This window comes from Neomonachus schauinslandi, chromosome 5 (genome assembly GCF_002201575.2).
Source record: "Neomonachus schauinslandi chromosome 5, ASM220157v2, whole genome shotgun sequence".
Classification (NCBI taxonomy): domain Eukaryota; kingdom Metazoa; phylum Chordata; class Mammalia; order Carnivora; family Phocidae; genus Neomonachus; species Neomonachus schauinslandi.
The window spans coordinates 112,138,380-112,160,088 of record NC_058407.1 but is presented as its reverse complement, the minus strand read 5'-3'; the positions used below and the strand labels follow the sequence as shown (position 1 = coordinate 112,160,088).

The window sequence follows — 21,709 nt, the reverse complement described above, 5'->3', positions numbered from 1 at the left end:
AGAAAGATATGTGGATAATCCTCAAGTATTTGGAAATTAAAGAACACATTTTAAACAACTTGTGGATCAAAGAAATCACAAAGGAAATTCTGATTTGAGTGATATGTTATAAAGATACAACACATCAAAATTTGTAGGTTGCAGTGCTTAGAGGGAAATTTAAATTTATGCCTAACAGGGGCACCTGGGTGGCTCAGTTGTTAAGCGTCTGCCTTTGGCTCAGGTCATGATCCCAGGGTCCTGGGATAGAGCCCCACATCAGGCTCCCTGCTCCACAGGAAGCCTGCTGCTCCCTCTCCCACTCCCCCTGCTTGTGTTCTCTCTCTCGCTGTGTCTCTGTCAAATAAATAAATAAAATCTTAAAAAAAAAATTATACCTAACAATACTTAAATTTTTAAAAAAGTGTTTCTAGTCAATAGTCTAATATTCAACTTTATAAAACTAGAAAAAAAGAAAAATAAGTCCAAAGTAAGCAGAGGAAGGAAATAATAAAGAACACAAATAAATAAAATTGAGAAAAGAAAATTTAAATATATAAGTGGTGTTATAAAAGATCAATAAATTAGAAAAAGACATAGGCAGGTAGACTCTACAAAGGCCAGCAATGATCCCCACCCTCTTGTTTTTCACATCTTTGTGCAATTCCCTCTCCTTGATTGTGGGCAAAACCTGTGATTTGCTTCTAACCAACAGAATATGGGATGTTCTGTTCTTCTGCCTTCTCAGTTTATACGCTCTGATGAAGCAAGCTACCACACTGCAGAGGCCCACATGACAAGGAATTGAGGGTAGATTATGAACTTTGCCAACAAGCACATGGTTTTGAAAGTAGATCCTTTATCAGTCTAGTATTCAAACTGAGACGCCTACCTCTGGCCAAGACTTGAGTGCAGCCTTATGAGAGATCCTGAAGCAGAGGACCCAGCTAAGTCATGCCCAAACTCTCCAAATTCTGACCTGCAGAAACTTTCAGATAATAAGTATATGCTATTTTAAAGTCACTAAGTTTGTAGTAAACTAGCTATGAATATACAGATTATGAAGACTTAAACTTTGACTCTTACATAATTCACACAAGAATTAACTCTACGAACTTGTTATGCAGCAATACGTACGTACCTGATCTAAGAGTGAAGACACAAATTACCAATAACAAGAATGAAAGTGGAGACATTACTACAGACCTTACAGAGAGTTAAATGATAATAAGGGAATATTATGAACAACTTTATGCTTATACAATTGGCAACTTAGATGAAACGGACAAATTCAAAGACACAAACTGCCAAAGCTTGTTGAATAGTCTTGTCTGTGTATGTGTGTGTGTGTGTATAAAGGTACAAAGATGCACTCTCTCACATGTTCTCTCCCTCTCCCCCTTCCTCCTCTCTTCTTCAGTTTGTTTTAAAGAAATTAAGTATGTAGTTAAAAACCTCCCAAAAAAGATGCCACAGCGTGGTTTTGCTGTGTAATTCTATGAAACATTTTAAAGGAAAACAATACTAATTCTACACAAGCTCTCCAGAAAAGTGAAGAGGAGAAAACACTCCCCAACACATTTATGAATATGGCATTACCTTGATACAAAAACAAACAAAAAACATTATAAGAAAACTACAGACCAGCAAATTGAATCTAGTACTGTGCAAAAGGCTAATACATTATGCAAAGCTCATTGAACACACAAAAATCAATTGATGCAGGGGTGCCTGGATGGTTCAGTCAGTTAAGCGTCTGCCTACAGCTCAGGTCATGAGACTGGGGTCCTGGGATCAAGCCCCGCATCAGGCTCCCTGCTCAGTGGGGAGCCTGCTTCTCCTTCTCCCTCTGCCTCCCCACCTTGTACTCTCTCTCTTTCGTTCTATCTCAAATAAATACAATCTTTAAAAAAAAAATCAATCAATGCAATTCACCATTTCAACAGATCAAATAAGAAAAACCATATAATCATCTCAATAGATGCAGAAAAACATTCACTTGACAAAATTCAACATCAATTCATGACAAATACTCTCAGCAAACTAATAATAGAAGGGTATTTTCTTAACCTGGTAAAGGGCACCTACAAAAAAACCTACAGCTAATATCATACTTCGTGGTGAAAGACTGAATACTTTCTCCCTAAGACTGAGAACAAAGCAAAGATGTTCTCACCACTCCCATTTATTTATCATCATACTGGAGAGCCTACAGTGAGGAGAGAATACAATATGAATATAAAATAAAACGCCTATAAAAAAGAAATAAAAATTATCTCTGGTCACAGATAACAAGATTAGCTACATAAAAAAATTCAAGGCATCCACAAAAAAGATACTAGGAATTTCCTTAAAGAACTATAGGGAGGGATGATGACATCTGTATATAGTACCATTTAACAGAACTGCATGGCTATTTCTAACCTGTATGAGATCAGCATTCCCCTATCCCCTTTTCCTTTGGAAGATTCTAGAGAGTGAGTATTTCTTTTTCATAACTGTGACTATGATTTGCTTTTATTCTTCCCTGCATTACTACTCAGTTATCTTCATCTATCTTCCCTTCCTCACCCCCGAGGTTAGCGTCTACAGGAAAGAAAAAAAAGAGCAAAGTTTATTCTACTTTCCTCTTTCAATTAGATCCCCTCAGGGAAACCAAAAGTAGCACAGTCATAATAGTAACTTCTTGGCTACAGAGAGTCATCTAGATTTAAGGGGAACCGGGAAATCATGCTATCTTTGCCTTTTTATCACAAGGTGAGTCTCTCTCTTCGGGTGAGAAGCAGACCTTCGCTGAAGAGCAGAAGATGCAAGGGGATGGAAGAGATGATGCTAAGATGGGTGCTGGGAGGGACAATGGGGTACAACAGGAACAGGAGGTCCAAGTAGCCCCCATGAGGCACAAAAGGATTTAGAACGGGGAATGCTTATACTCTCATTAGCCCAATTCTATGGGGACTGGAAGCCGGGTCATTGCAGGCTCTACAGTAAACATAGAAATCGACGGAGAATATTCCTCCAGGTGGGGTTTGGGGAGGCTTTCATACACACAGATTAGAAGAAGGAGACACTGTTAGTAAGGGAAACTCTGAAGTATATGTTTTTCTAAATAATGCCAACAATGTGAACATCTGATGATGCTAGGGGCCACTTCCAGTGTCACTGGGTGTGAGAAACTGCATCATTTCCCACACATCGCCACCATCCATGTGCTGTAACCTTTCAAAGGACGCCATGTCAATAGAAAGGGTGGTTCTTTAGCTTTTCCACTTATTCTCATCCCCATAATGGTCATCTTCAGTTCATAAAGGAATAATCAAGAAGAGACAAGCTCCTTTATTCCTCTTTCTCCCTCCCAAATCATTGGTTTTGATCCTTGGACCTTAATTACCTGTCACCAAATTTTTAAAGAAATGTAAACGAGGGCACCTGGGTCGCTCAGTGGGTTAAGCATCTGCCTTCCACTCAAGTAATGTTCCCTGGGTCCTAGGATTGAGTCCTGCATTGGGCTCCCTGCTCAGCGGGGAGTCTGCTTCTCCCTCTCCCTCTGCCTCTGCCCCTGCTCATGCTCTCTCTTAAATAAATAAAAACCTTTAAAAAGAAATATGAACGAGGATGAGGTGGATGGAGGTCGTGATTGCACATGTCTGTGAAGGCTGGACAAGACAAATGCTAGAACGTGAATATGAGTCAAACCAGCCAATGTCTGTGGAAATCACCACATATATTAACTACTTTAAGCAGTTTCATTAACTGACTCTCCAGCTGTAAATATCCTAGAACTCTGCTGAAATAGTTTATTTCACTTAAGACCTAAATGCTCTAAGAAGCTTCTACCATAGCTACTGCCTCGAAATGATTTAAAAGAAACTTGTGTTATATTAAAAAAGTATTTGTTTCTATTATTTAGTTACCCCAATTTACTTAATACATTGTGATGTGTTTGCTATCCCCCCTCACAGAGATCCCACTCAAACGTCAATACCATTCTCCACATATCTCTTAAGTCTCATGAATGTCATATGGATACAAAAGACTGAAAATGTCATTGTAGAGACCACACAAAAGGTATTCAAAAATGAGATTTTCTTTGGCTTGAAATCATCAAGCACCATGCTCTTTGAAGTTAAATACTTCCTACCTCACTTGTTTCGTCAGAATTAACACAAAAGGCACACTTACCAACCAGAACGACAAGTCTGTATTTTTCGTTCGTTTGCCGCCGATACGGTGTCACTTCCTCATATGTGGGTACATCAGCTGTGTCGTACTGGTCACTCTTCTTGCATTCATACATGGACTTATTTGTTTTCTTATCTTTTCTACTAAGACGGAAACTTCTCCTAAACCCAGCTGCAAAAAAACATATATATATATATATTTAGTAATAAGAACTAAAGAAAGAAACCCCCCAAAACCAACAATTAAAAAACCTTCAAAGTTGGATTGGATTTTACGAACCCAAATATTGTCACAGTACATTTAGTAAAACACCTACATACTACACAATTTCATTAAAACAACCATTTACAAGAGAATCTTTGAACATTTATTTTTATAGTTATATTAATATATATTTTATTTGGTTCCAAACCATAAAGAATTATTCTCTGAATTCAAAGAGTAAAATAACCGCATAATAAAGCAAAATAAGTTGGAAATCACAGTTTATCATGGACTGATTGAACACAGTTGATAAAAAGTTAAAAGCACTGTAGAAACATTTAAAATATAAATGCTGAATTCTCTCATTCATAAATACTAGAATATTTTATATTGTATTGTAAGCACAACCTAACAACATACCTGTGGCACAGACAAGCATCTATTCTTAAACAAAAAGGAAACTAAATTAGGGAGAGCTCAGTTTCAAACATGCCAAACATGGATCAGGCCAACAGAAGAGCAAGTTCTTTGGCTTTTATGAGACTCCAGTGTGGGTTGGGGGTGGGGGGCATAAATGATCAAGTCCAGGTTCTTGTTCTCCTATGGAAAAGTCCATGGCTTTACACTTTGAAGCCTACTGAATTTTGGAAATAAGATTCATAGTCTCACGTGTATAGTCTTATCAACACATCATATGATCTTTTCCTAAAATAACTGTACAAGTACTTCAATAAATTTAAATGCTTAAAGCTCACAGCTGTCATTTAACACATGGGCTTAAAAAGCTGAGGCAAAGGTTCTTTTTTCCCGTCAACCCCCATTTCATTCGGCTTGCTCTTCATGTTGTTGCACTGTTTGGGATTTATTTCCTTTCTAGTGATGTTTATCACACACAGTATGATTTCATCCATATATACACACAGTATGAATTCGGTAAGATGGGCAATCAATTTTCGACCTAACCAACCCTCAAAATCCAGACTTTAAGGAAAACTGTTCTGGTTATTGAAACATTATATACATTCATATCAGCACCATGGTACAAAGCAAAATGCAAGTACATTTTTAAGTATATAAAAATATATTCTCTTGGAAAAGCATTTTTTTTTTCTTTTGGAAAAGAATGTAGATCAACTGTGATAAGTGGTAAAAAAATTTTAAATAGACGTATTTTATTAAAAAAATGCAAGAATGTACCTCTGAAACAAATAACACATTATATGTTAAAAAAAAAAAAAAGCAGGAAGGGAAAAATGAAGAGGGGGAAATCGGAGGGGGAGACGAAACCATGAGAGACTATGGACTCTCAGAAACAAACAGGGTTCTAGAGGGGAGCGGGGTGGGGGGATGGGTTAGCCTGGCGATGGGTATTAAAGAGGGCACATATTGAATGGAGCACTGGGTGTTATACGCAAACAATGAATCATGGAACACTACACCAAAAACTAATGATGTAATGTATGGTGATTAACATAACATAATAAAATAATTTTAAAAAGTCAAAAAAATGCAAGAATATTAAAACTGATCTGTGTGAATTTTAGGGGCCAAAATGAAAAAAAATACTACTACTGCATTTAAGAAATTAACAGGATTCAAAATAAAGGCCAATATTAAAAACAATTATCAGTAACCATGGAGTTATAGCACTCACCTTATGGATTCACAGTTTAATAAAAATCAGCCAAGATACTAAGAAGAGGGTGATACAAGGTTCATCTGACAATAGAATTTTGTGGCCCACCACGAGTATTCTGATTTTGAGCAGGTACGCAGATTATTTGAGGGAAAAGATTTACAAAGGATTTGAGACGAGAGTTCATCACTCTAAAGCTCTCGTATTGAAGGCAGAAGGCAAAGAGGAAAAGGAAAACAGGCCAAGGAATAAAACACTGATATCTCTCCAAGAAGGACGAGATTCAGAGGAAGCAAATGGGGACTGTGCCCGCCTGGCCCTAGGATGAAGAAGTGTCAATTCATAAACCACTCAGGCAGGCAGAGTTCAAACTTCTATATAAAGGGTCAGAGGGAAGCTGTTTATTATTATTTCTCTTGTGTTTTTTGGGATATTGGGAAAGACTCACGAGAATGCCAGAAAAGGGTTCCCCTACATGGGAGTCCTCACAACGCCAACCCAGAAGTGGGGGGATCCTTACAACCACTCCTAGTGCTTGAACGCGTGCTTCTCAGACAACTCTCTCTTACCAATCTGCATCAGTGATGCCATCCCAAGCCCACCCCAGCTCTGTCACCTGTAACGGCTGGCCTACTCCGGAATCCATCATAAGATGGCTTCCGGTTTGGCACAAAAATTACACATTAGCTATTCTAACTCTCCGATGCTGGTATTTCAGAGTGTTCAAATTTCAGGTTCCCACGGTTCTTGTCTCATGGAAGGCAATTATAGGATAAGCAGGTAGAACTGGAAATTTCCTCACGGTTATTCTTTTCATGGAGGGAGGGTTTTCCTCAAGTCACTACAAACTTATGGCCCAGGAATGAATCTAACCAGGATAGAAATATTTCATCCAAAGCAAATGAAGTCCAAAAGTAAAAACCTGAAAAATTTCTGAGCCACGAATCCCAGCTAAATCCTGAATTTCAGTGCAAGTGTACCTAATTGAGTTTTTTTTTTTTACAATTAACTTAAGTTTTTGCTTTCATTAAAAACGAAGAGATGGTGGGGAAAAGAGTGAAGGTAATCAGATGTCTGATGTGAGGTTGTCTGGACATCAAAGATGGGGACCATGGCCCATAGGATGGTTTGGTGGTATTTGTTGTCCAGTGCTTGGTACAGAATAGGTGCTTGATAAAAGTTTTATAAATTCAAGTAATTTAAAAAGGCCAGAACAAAACCCTACTTCACCTCTCTTTCATTATCTTACTGTAAATTTCAACAAAGAAAGCAGGGCACATTTGGTATTTTCACCAGAGAAAATTCTAAGAGGCAGGCCTAATGACAAAACACAGCATACACAAAGGCACAGACCTGGAAGGAACTCTGCAGACCCTCCTGGCCCGCGACATCCTTGCTCCCGGCCACACGAATGGCACAGATGTCACACACCTGCCCATGCACCGTGACACGGTCCTGATCTCATTCACGTCACTATTCCAGGTGGCAATGACTGAGCAACTAGAATTCCCACAGGCTGTGAAGTTTAAGTGTCCTGACCCAATACGCTCACTTACAAAACTAAGGAAAAATGGCCGATCACCACACCACGTCGATTAGAGCAGCAATACTGAGTGTTAAAAATTGAGGACCAGGGTGCCTGGGTGGCTCAGTTCGTTAAGTGACTGCCTTCGGCTCAGGTCACGGTCCCGGAATCCTGGGATCGAGTCCCGCATCGGGCTCCCTGCTCAGCGGGGAGCCTGCTTCTCCCTCTGACCCTCTCCCCTCTCATGCTGTTTCTCTCTCTTTCTCAAATAAATAAATAAAATCTTAAAAAAAAAAAAAAATCGAGGATCAGAGGCGCCTGGGTGGCTCAGTTGGTTAAGCATCCAGCTCTGGGTTTTGACTCAGGTCTGATCTGAGGGTCCCGGGATCCGGCCCTGCGTCAGGCTCTGCGCTCAGCGACGAGTCTGCTTGAGATTCTTTCCCCCTCCCTCTGCTCCTGCTCCCCCTCACGCGCTTGCTCTCTAAAATAAATAAAATCTTAAAAAAAATGTTGAGGACCAGAGGTGGCCAGGTCTGGGTTAGCGTCTAGATTCTGACACCAGCTGTATGATTTCGCCAACTTTTTATAAACTTCTCTAAGGCTCATTTCTCAACTTTAAAATGAGGATAAGAGTATCTACCTTACGTGGTTGTTAAGGATTAAACAAACAATTCACATAAAGCATCTGGCCCAGTACCTGGCATATGGTAAATACCTACAATTAGCTATAGATTAGTACTTGATTATGTCTCCAACTAACTGGAAGTACCTGGAAGGCAGGAATATATACCTCCTTGTATTCCCTCAGCATACAGTCTCGCAAGAAAGGGAAAAATAAGGGGCTTATTCCTAAGTGCTTAAATGGCTGTTATAAAAGAACAATATTTAAATATAAAGAATATTAACATTACAGCCAGATTTAAACGTTAAATATTAAAACCACCTATTAAAGTAGTAAAGCATTTTAATGAATCACAACAGAAAAATTTAGTATGCACTATCCTTTCACTTTTTTTTCTCCCCAGATACTCTAAGGATGTATGTTATTTCTGGTACCATATTTAAATTTAAAGAGCCTCCTTCCTTTTGTCTTCTTACTTATCATGACCATATACTCTCCTGATCCACAGATCCTGTTTACTTTCCATATTTATAGCACTCCATACACATAAGTACACAGGATAAAAAAAAAAAAATCCTCAACCCAGAGGAACCAATAAAGCCAGAACAGAGGATATGACAAAAGGCACAAAATTCAGAGTACTTGCTTGTGATGGTTTCTCAAACCAAAACAACAAAACAGGCTGTCTTCCTAGAATCTGTCCTCCACGGGAAGTCCGGGATGATAGCTCATTTGGCGTGCCGTTCAAGGCTCTGATTTTCAAACCTGGGTCACATAATGAGCTATGTGTCAGCACACACCTTGGTAAGTCTAAGCTTAAAGGAGACTTAACTCTGTGTCTGCAAGAGGCGATTTCTTCCCTTCAGCTTTTATGTGGTTCTCTTATTAAAAGGAAGATTCAAAACTGTATACTTACACTGAGCGTAAGCAAAGGGTTTGTTCAGGTAAATGTGAATAAATAACCCAGAACCTACTGAATCCCCATTCATTTTCAATGCACACGTCTTACCAAGAGCTGGCTTTAAAAGAAGGGAAAAGGAACGGTAACGAGGAATTTGGAGTAAGGGACAGTTTTACACAAAATATATTTTCCCTTATATTTCACATTTTTGTAATTTATAATTGGCTCAACATTTTTATGGACAGGGTTTTTCCAGTGAGCTTACCCACAGCTGTTAGAGATTTGTGTGTTTTAAAGGAACGACACGTTTACTTTACTACAACAGGAAAGTGACTCTACAGTAAGACTGCAGCTGCATGACCTGATCGCAAGGAGACACTTCTTATCTCATATTTTCCAGTAGAAATCATTTGTGATCACTTATTAACTTAGCATATAATTGCAAAGCTTTGTTTGAAGTATTTTTTACTATAGAGGGAAACACTTAAGTTGCTTAGTTTGTGCTCCTTATTTCAAGAAGATTGCAATAAACATCCTCAACATTCCCTTTATTCCATCTCATGGATTATTTCATTAGGATACATTGTCAGAAGCTAGATAGATCTTGTCCAAATGCTTCTCAGATCAGTGAATGCCAGTGTACATTTCCGCCAGCAGGAAGTACAATTACCCATATATCACACCAGCCTCTCATAAAGAGACTTCTAATTGCTCTGAAATCTTCAGTGATTTGACAAGTGAACAAATTATATGTTATTTCATCTTCACTGTTACAGGAGTTGACTTTTTTTCAAGTTTCACACCCATTTGCATTTCTTATTTCCGTTGTAAATTGTTGGTTAATTATTTTGACCACTTTCTCATTAGGGTCTTCATAAATATATACACATACATGTATCTTTTAAGTCACAGCCTTTGACCCTAATTTACTGCAAACACTTAAGATTTTAAATTTTCCATTTTGAAGAAATTTAAAATGTTTATGTAGTTGAGTCTGTGAGTTTCTTTTCTGATTTCTTCCACTGTTTTTAGGACTTTCCTATCCTTGGGTCTGATAAATACTCACCTATATTTTCTTAAGTTAAAAAAAAAATGGGTTGCATGGCTTTACACTTAGTTTTTTTTATCCCATCTGGAATTACTCAGCTATAATCATGAGATCAAGCTTGTGAGGTGAGGCTGTAACTTTATATTTTTCTAAGTAATTAACCAATGGTCCCCAAAATACTTACTGAACAATCCTTTCACTCCTTTATGTTGATACATACTTTGTATTAAAGTACCAGATGGCTTATTATTATGTCATGACCAAAAAAAAAAAGAAAGAGAAAGAAAAAAGAAAAACCCAAAAAGGTGATTCTTGGTCTGAGTTTAGAGAATTCTTATTGATGATATCAATACCAAAAAAATAGAAGTCATGATGGTGGTAGCTGATATAGATTGAGAACTTACTAGATAACAGACACCCCTTGAAGCCTTTATGTGGATTAATTCATTTACTTCGCACAGCAGCCCAATGAGGTAGGCAGAATACTACATGGGTTTAAGTGGCTCTTCTTTTAGTTAAATCAGTCAGTCAGAGAAAGACAAATACCGTATGATTTCACTCATATGTGGAATTTAAGAAAGGAAACAGATGAACATGGTGGCGGCAGGGGGGTGGGAAGAGAGGCAAACCATAAAACAGACTCTTAAGGATAGAGAACAAACTGAGTATTAAGGGGGGGGGGGTGGGGGGGGGGTGGGTATTAAGGAGGGCACTTGTGATGAGCACCAGGTGTTATATATATAAGTGATGAATCACTAAATTCTACACCTGAAACTTAATACTGCACTATATGTTAACTAACTGGAATTTAAATAAAAATCTGAAACAAAACAAAACAAAACAAAAAACAAGATTACCAAGGCTGTGGTTGAAATACTACATGATGAAAGAAAGAAGCAAGTTTGAAATGTTACTCCAAATATATAGATGTATAATAGAAAAAGTGATGAGCCTTCTGTTACTTTATGCAATAAGTAAACGGGAAAAAATGAAGGACCAGCAGTTCATTTTAGACTTTAACAATTATAAGCTCTTTTCTGTTGGAGACATTTTTTTTCAGATATAATTAAATACATTTTGATACTCCTCTGTATTCAAGATGATGTGTAAAATATAAAAATATATACAATGGTGTCTCTGTCCTCCAAAAGCTCCCAATCTACTAGGGGACACAGAAATATTCCCAAATACTTATAATTTAAGGGGTTTTACAACACAGCCTCAGGACTAGAAACTAAGATTTTTAGCAAGTTCTCTAATTTGACACTGACCTATCTATTTCTATTTCACTTTTTTTTACTTAATAAAAAAAATTAAACTCAGGAAGTTGTGACTTGGTCATTTCATTAGGATACATTGTCAGAAGCTACCTGACTACATTTTATGCATACAACACCATTCATCCGAAGAGTATAAAGTTTAATGCCTAAACATGTAAATTAAGAGTCAGTTGTTATTAAAATAAGCTTCACACTGTAGGTAAGTATTAAACCTATCTATGCTATAATTTCAAATGTTAGTGATATTTTTTTTTAAAGATTTTATTTATTTATTTGAGAGAGGATGAGAGGAGAGAGAGAGCACATGAGAGGGGGGAGGGTCAGAGGGAGAAGCAGACTCCCTGCCGAGCAGGGAGCCCGATGCGGGACTCGATCCCGGGACTCCAGGATCATGACCTGAGCCGAAGGCAGTCGCTTAACCAACTGAGCCACCCAGGCGCCCGTTAGTGATATTTTTAACAGCAAAAACAAAAACAAAACCTGCAGTATCCAAAATATACGTAAGTATGGGAATAATGCAATACTTTTTCAAAGAAATGAGATTGAAGCTATTAAATTTATAATTCTAAAACTACACAGCACCATAAAATACATTTGATTATTGAAAAAAACTAGACAGAATACAATAGTCATACTTACTAGTTTTACTTTTTTACTAATAGAGAAGTTGGTATGGATACAAAATTGTGGAAGAAAATGCATGAAAACAGACAATGGTTGTGTTAGGGAGAGAGGGATGTGGGCAATTGTTATTCTATTTTTCAAACTTTCCGTAATGTTACATAATTTTAAAATTTGCAGCAAAAAAAGCCCACAAAACACAGAGTTCATAATATATGAACCAAACAAATGAAATCCACTACAGACAGCTGTCACATTAACACATAATACAAAATACATGTGCCTATGTCTCAGAGGCAGGGTCTAGTCTTCTATATTTTGAAATAATTATGGTAAAAGACTACATTTTTATATTCGTAAGAGTGAGAAACAGCCAATAAATTAAAATATTAAAATCTTTTTTTAAAAATCATAATGTTATTATATTCATTGGCTCCCATAAATAACTTTAGTGTGAATTTACAATGTAAATACTTATCATTTAATAGTCTTACTTTTTCATAAAACTTTAAGACATTTAAGATGGCATTTTATAAAAAAACACCTGATCATTTTATGACCAAACATGTCCATGAACATGAAAGGCCCTCCAACAGAGTCATCACCAATACTAACACAGCCCCAGAAATCACACATGTGAGCAAGTGAAGTGACATCTGCCTTTCTGTTAATTCAAAGAAAATAAATACGACTATGTTACCACCCACAATTTTCAAGTGGGACAGTCAATCTTTGGTTACATTTCTTTTATGTAACCAATTTGGTCTAAAAACATCAGATATTATATATTCTCAATGTTTTTAATAATAAGGAGCTTTTAAGGTTTAAGTTTTATAGATGTTTGTAGAATGGGAAAAGAAGCATCTCGGTGAAATTGTTTGAATCATAAAATAGCAATATTGATCGTAGCCACCTCAAAAGTTAAAGAGTTTTATGGAAGGATCCTCTCTAAAGTTCCAAAATTTTTAGAGAAATACATTTATTTGATACCAACACAATCAAGAAAACTGTTTACTTTCTTAAAAGGAGATAAAAATAAACATTTCAATTCTTTTTTCTCTCAAATACATGAAAATGTGGATTCTCTTTCTTTTTTCTTTAACTTAGGAGAACTACCAAACGTTGTGTGAAAATCATCTTTTGCATCTTAAAACGCTGGATTAATTTGACAAAGCTCATATTTAATAGTTCAACAGCTACCTTATTACAAGGAAGAAAATATTTTAAATGTAAATGAACTTTTTAAGAAGATTAAAAAACTTATGTGGACATTAATAAAAACTAAGCAGCTGGAAATTATTATACAGTGTTAGGCTCCTGCCAACAAAACATTGAAAATTTCCATTAAAATAAACATTTTTAATGTAATGCCAATGTTGCTGTAATGATATGTCATAACTGACATGTAAAAACTATGTAAACATGGTCCTAAGACAAAATTATTATTGAAATGATGCTTCCATAGGACACCAATCATAAAACTGTCCCAAAGACAATTGAGGATAATTAAGACCAAACAAGCAGACAAAAATCTTGGGAGGACGTTTAAACTGAAAAGAAACGCCAATATAAAACTATAAAAGTAACGGAGATCTGAAGAAGCTGGGTTAGTCAGCTTCTTGTATTCATCTTCTAAAACACTGTCACGGGGAAAAAAATCATCACAGACATAGGAACATTACCGCGGATTACATTAACCAACTTTACATATGCTAATTTTGTGTATAAAGTGGAACAAGCTTTTGAACAAACAAATATAAAATTAATCTCTGGAATGTTACAGGTTTCCAGTTGCTCTCAAAAAAACTTAAAGAAATGTTCAAATGCCATAAATACCCTTTAATCATTCAGCTCATCTCAAGCTAAAAATAAAAATAGAAACTCGAAGTGCCTAGTGAAATCATGGAAGCTAATATATCAATTTGCAATTTCCGAGAAAAAAACTACTTAGGTCTTAAAAAGTTTTCCGGATACCACTGACAATTTCTTTTTAAAGCACAGCGCAGGATTACCATAAAAAAGGAGAAACCATATGAGAACTTAATTTTCTGCCAGTCAGCTAATAAAGAAATTAGTTTTTACTTACACTTTCAAAATTATGAGAAAATACAGTATGCACACATAAAATTAAATATAAAAATACAGTTCTAAAAAGAGGGGAAAATTTTAAAATTTTAATATATTTTCTTAAGTTGAGTCTATGCAACCAAAAATTCTCCAAGCAGGAATGGTTTCTTTCTGTCAGAGAAAATATTTCCAAGTAGTATTCCAGACATGTTGAGATTATGCAGAGTTCTTGTTCAAGAAAGAACCTGTACCATTTTTAAAAGAATGCTTCTAAATGTTCTCTTTGTATAAATTTTACTTTTTGGAAGAATATTAAGGCAGTATATTTTGACATATCTGTACTTACCTATAAAACATTCTTTAATAAAATGGCTCAATAATAGAGCAAATGGGAATTTTTACTAGATTTATAAAATAGTGTAACTTGTTGAAAATCAATGGTGCTTACACACAGAAAGAAGAAAAAAGATTAGGAAAAAAACCCACAGAAGTGGAGATAGGTAAATAATAACATTTGAAAGAACAGCATATGGACAGTTTTGTTTATACTGAACTTTATGGTAAACACTTCAGTTAAATAGAAAGCAAAGTCTTAACTTACAGAAGTCCCAAAACTGATCTTGTTTTAAAAGAATGCATGAAGTACTCCAAGAAGGGCAGAAGTGGAGAAATTGGTGCGTTTTCGGGAAACCATTTGCAAGACGTTATGTTTGAAGACAGATGCCTGATAAGCAGGGCTTTGTTAACTGGTTATAACAAGATTGTGATAATGAATTAACCAGAGGAAAAACATTCTGTAATTCTTACCAATGTAAAAAAGAAAAGTAATTCTTCATATAAACTATTTTGTACTGCATGAGGAAAAAGGATTGAATCTCCAAAGCTAGCTATCCTACTACTGAGAAACAACTGCGGTATGGAAGCCAACGTACACGCACGCACACGCACGCCACGAACTCGCACACCATCCACCAAAGCTAAATGAAATTGTCAAGAGCTCATAAGAGGAAATGAATTATTCCCACTAATTTATATATTTATATAAATATAAATGGCTTGACAATCTTTATATAGATAGGCAGCCCTTGACTTACAGGGATTCAAATTTAAAAGGTCCAGTTTTTACACCTCGTATTTACAGCATACTATCAATTTATCTTCATATTATTGTCATAAAATTGTATGTAATTAACACAACTTACACTGCCCACTTGGTGAGCTTTTTCCTTCCTTCCAATAATAACAACCCAATCTCTTTTATTGATGAACAGACCCCTGAGAAATGCAGCATGCTACACATCAGTAAGAATCATACCAGTGTACATTCATATCAGTGATAGTCTTTAAAAAAAAAAAAAAGAGTCTTGTTTTCTTCTAAAAAAAATTATTGGAATATTATAATGTTACTTCTTTTGAAAGAGGCAAATTAGATCATTTTGACATGGGTTCTCAAAATTCTAATGGTCATGAGGTTAAGGGCTACTTATATATGCTGTTTCGTGCTTGATTTTATGCACATCAAAGAAAGTGAAAATCATCAAATGTATTCACTGAGCTACTGGTCTGATGTAGATCAATAGCAGTTGTCAATCTACTAGTAGACCCTGGGCAGCCCCATTTTTTTTTTGGTTCAAGGGTACTGTGCCTGCAGGGTAGATCACTACCCCTTTTCCTCTTCTTCTGTGGGCTCAGGAGATACAGAATGTGAAGGTGCATGAGGGGCAAGAGTAAGGTTCTAAAATAAGCCAGAGTCTCAGAAATTCTTCGTAACAGTCCTTGGGAAAGCCCTCATGAGAAGGCTAAATTTCTGGAAACTCCCTATTTTCCAGAGCTTTCCTAGAACTGGATAGGGTGTCATGTGCCGATGATAGATATAGACCTATCCTGTGTATGCGGATATTCTTTAAAATCAGTGGCACTACAATGTATCTGTAAAAATAGTGGTATCTATTGGAATTTGATGTATCCCAGGACATTATGGGTATTTGTATGATACGCAGTTAAGTGACTAAAATGTTACAAAACCATTTTTGTTGACTTGTACTGTTTAAATGACTTCTTTTTGTAAGAGAAGCAATTGATGTGAAAGACATTATCAAATCTCCCAAGAGTAAATATTTCTTCAATGCAGTAATTGACCACAGACATACTTAAGAGTAGGAGAATGTGACTGTTAATTTTATGTGTCAGCTTGACTGGGTCATAGTGCTCAGATATTTGGCAAACATTACTCTAGATGTTTCTGTAAAGGTGTTTTTTGGATGAGATTAACCTTTACATCAGTGAACTTTGAATAAAGCAGATTACCCTCTAGAATGTGGGTGGGCCTCATCTAATCCGTTGGGGGAAAAAAAATTAATATCCCCTGAAAAAGAAGGGATTCTGCCAGCAGATGGCCTTTGAACTCAAACTACAACTCATCCCTGGGTCTCCAGCCTGCTGGCCTCTCCTGCAGAGTTTGACTTAACCAAGGCTCCACAACCATGTGAACCAACTCCTTGCACTCTCTGTGTTGTGTGTGTGTGTATGTGTGAGTACATAGCTGCCTGAGTTATACAGAGGATTAGAAGGGAAATGTTAAAATCTTAGAATAAACTAGCATTTCCTAGTTAGTGTAGAAATAAACTGTAACATTTTAATATCTTTTAGAAGAGAGAAAATGAATAAAAACCAATTTTTTATTCTTTGAAAGGATCAACAAAACTGACAAACCTTTAACATACACGGACCAATAAAAAAAAGAGAAGACCCCAATTATTAAATTTAGGAATGAAAGAGGGGACACTGTTACCAAGAAGAAATAAAAAGATTATAAGAGACTATATGAACAGCTGGATGCCAGCAAATTGGATAATCTAAATGAAATAGACAAATTACTAGAGATTTACTACTAAAACTGAAAATCTGAACAAACCTTTAATAAGTAAAGAGATTGAGTTAGTAGTCAAAAAACTTTCCACAAAGAAAAGCTTAGGATGAGATGGCTTCACTGGTGAATTCTAGCAAAAGTTTAGAGAACAATTAACACAATCAAACAAAGTTTATAAACGCTTTCAAAAAAAGAGTAGGGAACACTTCCCACCCTATCATATGAGGCCAGTATTAGTCTGATACCAAAATTAGGCAAAGATATCACTAGAAAAAGAAAATCTAAAGACCAATATCCCTATTCCTCAGAATACTAGCAACCCAAATTCAGCAACACATATAAAGGATATAAAGGATTATACACCATGAGCAAGTGGGATTTGTCTTAGGAATACAAGGTTGGGTCAACATATAAAAATCAATCAATGTTATATGCCACATTAGTAGAATGAGGAAAAAAGCCACATGATCATTTCAAATGATGCAGAAAAAGGATCTTCTATATACAAGATAAAGTAATCTTCAAATAGAGATGGTTTCTCTACTTTCTTTCCAATCTGGAGACTTCTATTTCTTTCCCTCGCCCCACTGCTCTGGCTTGCACCTCTAGTACTACGGTAAATTAAGTGACAAGAATGCACATCCTTGTTAGTTTCTGATCTTAAGGAGAAAGTTCTCAGTCTTCCACTATTAAGTACGCGGTTAGCTCTCGGGTTTTAGTAGATGCCCTTTACCAGGCTGAGGAAATTCCCTTCTATTCTTAGGTTAAGTTTTTATCACCAAAGGGTGGATTTTGTCAAATGCTTTTCAACCAACCAAGCTACCAACTGTATATCAAGGTTGCTGGTAACTTCCACATTGCTAAATCAAAGGTCGCTTCTCTTTCCTCATCTTGTTTGATCACTCTTTCCCTTCCTAAAACTTTTATTGGCTCCTAGAAGAATCACACCTCTGGATTTCCTTCTACTTCACTTTGGGTTCTTTTCTTGCCCAAATCTACACCCACCCCCCAGTGATCTTATCCAGCTTTGTACCTTTAAATTTGATCTAACTCTGACAACTTCTAAATCAACTGCCTGAACTCAAAGCTGCCTACCCAGTTGCCTGTTTAACACCTGTATATGAGCACTATAAACTCAGTATATCCCGACCAGGATCCCCTGATCTTTCCCCACCCCAAACTTCTACTCCATGGTCTCTTCCATCTCTGGAAATGGTGACTCCACCCTTGCAGTTACTAAATCCAAAAATGGTGCTCTCATCCTTGATCCTCCAACTTGTCTCAAAATCTTGTCAGTCTCACCTTTAAAATGTATTCAGCATCTCAAGTCTTATTACTACCTCCACTGAGAATGTTTTCTTTCAAGCCACAATCATTTCTTGCCTGGATTTCCACACAGCTCCTTGTTTCTGTCCTTGCTCCCTTACAGTCCCTTCTCAACAGACCGGCCAAGTGCTCCTTAAACATACATCAGTCAAGTCATTGTTCTGCTCAGAACCCTTCAATGATTTCAAATCTCACACACAGTAAGAGCCGAGAAACTCCCTCCATCCCCTTCCTCTCTATAACCATTCTGTTACGCTGCCAACCCTCAAGTCCTATCAGTTCCTCCCTTGTTCACACTGGTCTCCCTACTGATCCTCAGAGGCATCAGGGTCCTGTCTTAGGGCCTTTGCACATGCTTGTCCCATTCCTGGGAATTCTCACTCCCCACGAGACTCCTTTTCAGGTTTTTGCTCAAACACAACCACTTCAAAGAGGCCTTCCTTAACCACCTTATAGAAATTTGATGTCCCATTTTGCCAGCTCCTCCATCACCCATTCCTGTTTTACTTTACTTCATAGCACTTATTACCACCTAAGATCTTTTATAATTTATTTAGTTGTTGGTCCCAAACGTACCCCCAATATGGAAGCTCTATGAAAGGGTATTTGTTTTGATCTTTGTTGAAACTCTAGTGTCTACAGCAGTCTAGAACATAATAGGCATTCAGTAAATATTAGGAAAAAATCCAGAAATATCATTATAAGACAGTTATATTCTGTACATACCAGAAGAAACAGCTAACCAGAGCTAAAGTGGTGGTCTCTTGAGGGAAAAGGTGGGACTGAAAAAGGGAAAGGTACACTTGTTTGGGGTTGCAAGACTTGCAAATACTGTTTGACTTTTCAAACAATTTATTAAATAAAGCCATAGGAAACTGCTGACATTCTGTTGTTTTCTGACCTACAAAACAGGACTATGAAGCAATTTCATAGGCTTAACCTAATGCATATGTTATTTTAATTAAAAAAAAATTAGGGGCGCCTGGGTGCTCAGTTGGTTAAGCGTCTGCCTTCGGCTCAGCTCATGATCCCAGGGTCCTGGGATCGAGCCCCACATCAGGCTTTCTGCTCAGGGGGGAGCCTGCTTCTCCCTCTCCCTCTGTGATCTCACTTTTGCTCTCTCTCAAATAAAATCTTTTTTTAAAAATTAGAATTCTTTTTAAAAATTTTAGTGTGGGGAATACGAAAGAAAACTCAGAAGACAAAGGAAATAATTCACGGATCTGGCAATGAAATATCTACATGCTGTGAATCTTGGAATAGAAAAAGGTAAAACCCAACCAAAAGATCAGAAAAAATGTGCCCAACAGAGAGAGGGCTAATATGCATTGCACAGAAAGAGCTCATCAAACTAACAAGAGACAGATAAAGAACTTGATAGAAAAAAAAGGCAAAGATATAATTAGTTGAGGGGGAAAAAAATGGAGAAAAACCGAGAAAAAGTCATAGCATTACACTCACAGTATGTTTTAAGGTGTTTACCAAATAATACTTCCACCATAAAAGTCTGTCATTTATGTTAGCATATTACTTATGAGACCTCTTTTAAAAATCCACTCTTAACTCCAGAGAACACACTGATAGTTATCAGAGGGGAGGTGGTGGGGGGATGGGTGAAATAGGTGATGGGGACTAAGGAGGGCTCTTGTGATGAGCACCGGGTGATATATGCAAGTGTTGAATCCCCATATTGTACACCTGAAACTATCATTACATTGTATGTTAACTAGCTGGAATGTAAATAAAAACTTAAAAAAAAAAAGAAACAATAAAAAATAAAAATCCACTGGGTGTTATATGCAACTAATGAGTCGTTGAACACTACATCAAAAACTAATGATGTACTATATGTTGGCTAACTGAACATCATCATCATCATCATCATCATCATCATCATCATAAAATCCACAAGATCTAGAAGGATTTTGAGGATTTGGCTTTTTGAGGAAAAACAGAATTCCACATAACATTCAATTTGTTCAACGTATCTGTAACAAAGTAATAATAGTATAAAAATAATCATATAATTTAAATTATATTTAAAATAACCAGAGAGTATGATCAAACTTGTTTATCCTGTAAAAGATAAAGTTTCAAATCTGTGGCCATTAGTTTGAAGTGTTTCTTTAAAAAAAGAAACTTACCGGAATCATGCTTAGTTTATGAAACCTATATTTTCATATTCTTTTTTAAAACAAAGTCTTTTGTTATATGCTTCTCTTCTCAGGCACCTTGCTAGACTCCCTTAACCCTCTTAACTCCTAGCTAAATGAACTTCGAGGTCTGTGAACCTACGGCAGTCTCTTGCTACATGTGTCAGGATAAACATTTAGGCCAGAATGAAAGATTTAACATGATGTATCCATTAAAACACACTAACCATGTTTTTCCCCTTTGCCACAGGGAAAGATAATCTTCTCTAAGAGCGGAAGTTGAATAGAGTGGATGGCTAGAATCTGTACGCAGGGTTTGCAAATTCAAAAGCCTACGGAAGCCAGACAGGTAGAAAAATCTTGTCAATTGCCTTACACAAATATATTTTGCACGAAAATCAGTCCTCAAAGAAATAGGGTGTCCCATTTGTCTGAAATACTCTTTGGCCACTTTTATTTCCCCACGTTGGAGAACATGGAGACCAAGAAATACTTCCCTGTATAATACAAACACCAACACAGCTGTTAGGACAATGTCTACCCACATCCCGCCTCAGCACCGGCAAGATGATGGGGGGTGGAAACTGTGTGGAACCAGAGACCTTGGGTGCCATTGACAGAGTCGGTTGTAACTCAACTCCAGCTAGTTATTAACATCGGGAAACGAAGGCCTCGTTTAGCCAAGTCTTTTGTTTTGTCAAAGGAGTCAGAAATTTTTACCTAAAATTTCCCAACTTTGTGGTACTAACAAAAATATATATCTTTTGTCCAAACGTGGCCTGAAGCTTGTCTGTGTGCCACCAGGTTGGATATGAATCATTATATGATTCATGATATTCCCATTTTACCTAGATGGTACCCTCTTTTCCTCTGTAATTGGGTGTTACAGTATGGTGTCCTGGAAGCACAAAGCCCTCTGCCTTTTCCAAAAAATTATTACAGGTCATGGGGTAACTGCATGTTTAATCTCACCTGCTAATCCCAAATTCTTTAATCTAAGGCACTCCTGTAGTCTCAATTCCACCCAATCTAGTCTGCTTTGGGGCTTGTTCAACCAATTACTTCTGATTTCATTACTTTCAATCCTTGGGGCACCTGGATGGCTCAGATGGTTAAGCATCTGATTCTTGATTTCAGCTCAGGTCATGATCTCAGGGTCGTGAGATCGAGCCCCATGTTAGGCTCTGAGGCTAGGCATGGAGCCTGCTTAAGATTCTCTCTCTTCCTCTCCCTCTCCCCCTAGCCCCCCCCAAAAATTCATGAAGATATTTTAATCCTTTATCATTAGATCCACCA

The 21,709-nt window shown here is 37.0% G+C and overlaps 1 protein-coding gene across 2 annotated transcripts in view; it reads right to left on the bottom strand.

The window, feature by feature from the left end:
- MPP7 (MAGUK p55 scaffold protein 7) overlaps positions 1–21,709 on the bottom strand; it is a 327,469-nt gene that overhangs the window by 50,519 nt on the left and 255,241 nt on the right. For both annotated transcript variants that reach the window (XM_021686517.1, XM_021686516.1), the window contains exon 12: positions 4,162–4,332. In XM_021686517.1, coding sequence (XP_021542192.1) covers positions 4,162–4,332 — 171 coding nt within the window. The remainder of the gene's footprint in view (positions 1–4,161; positions 4,333–21,709) is intronic.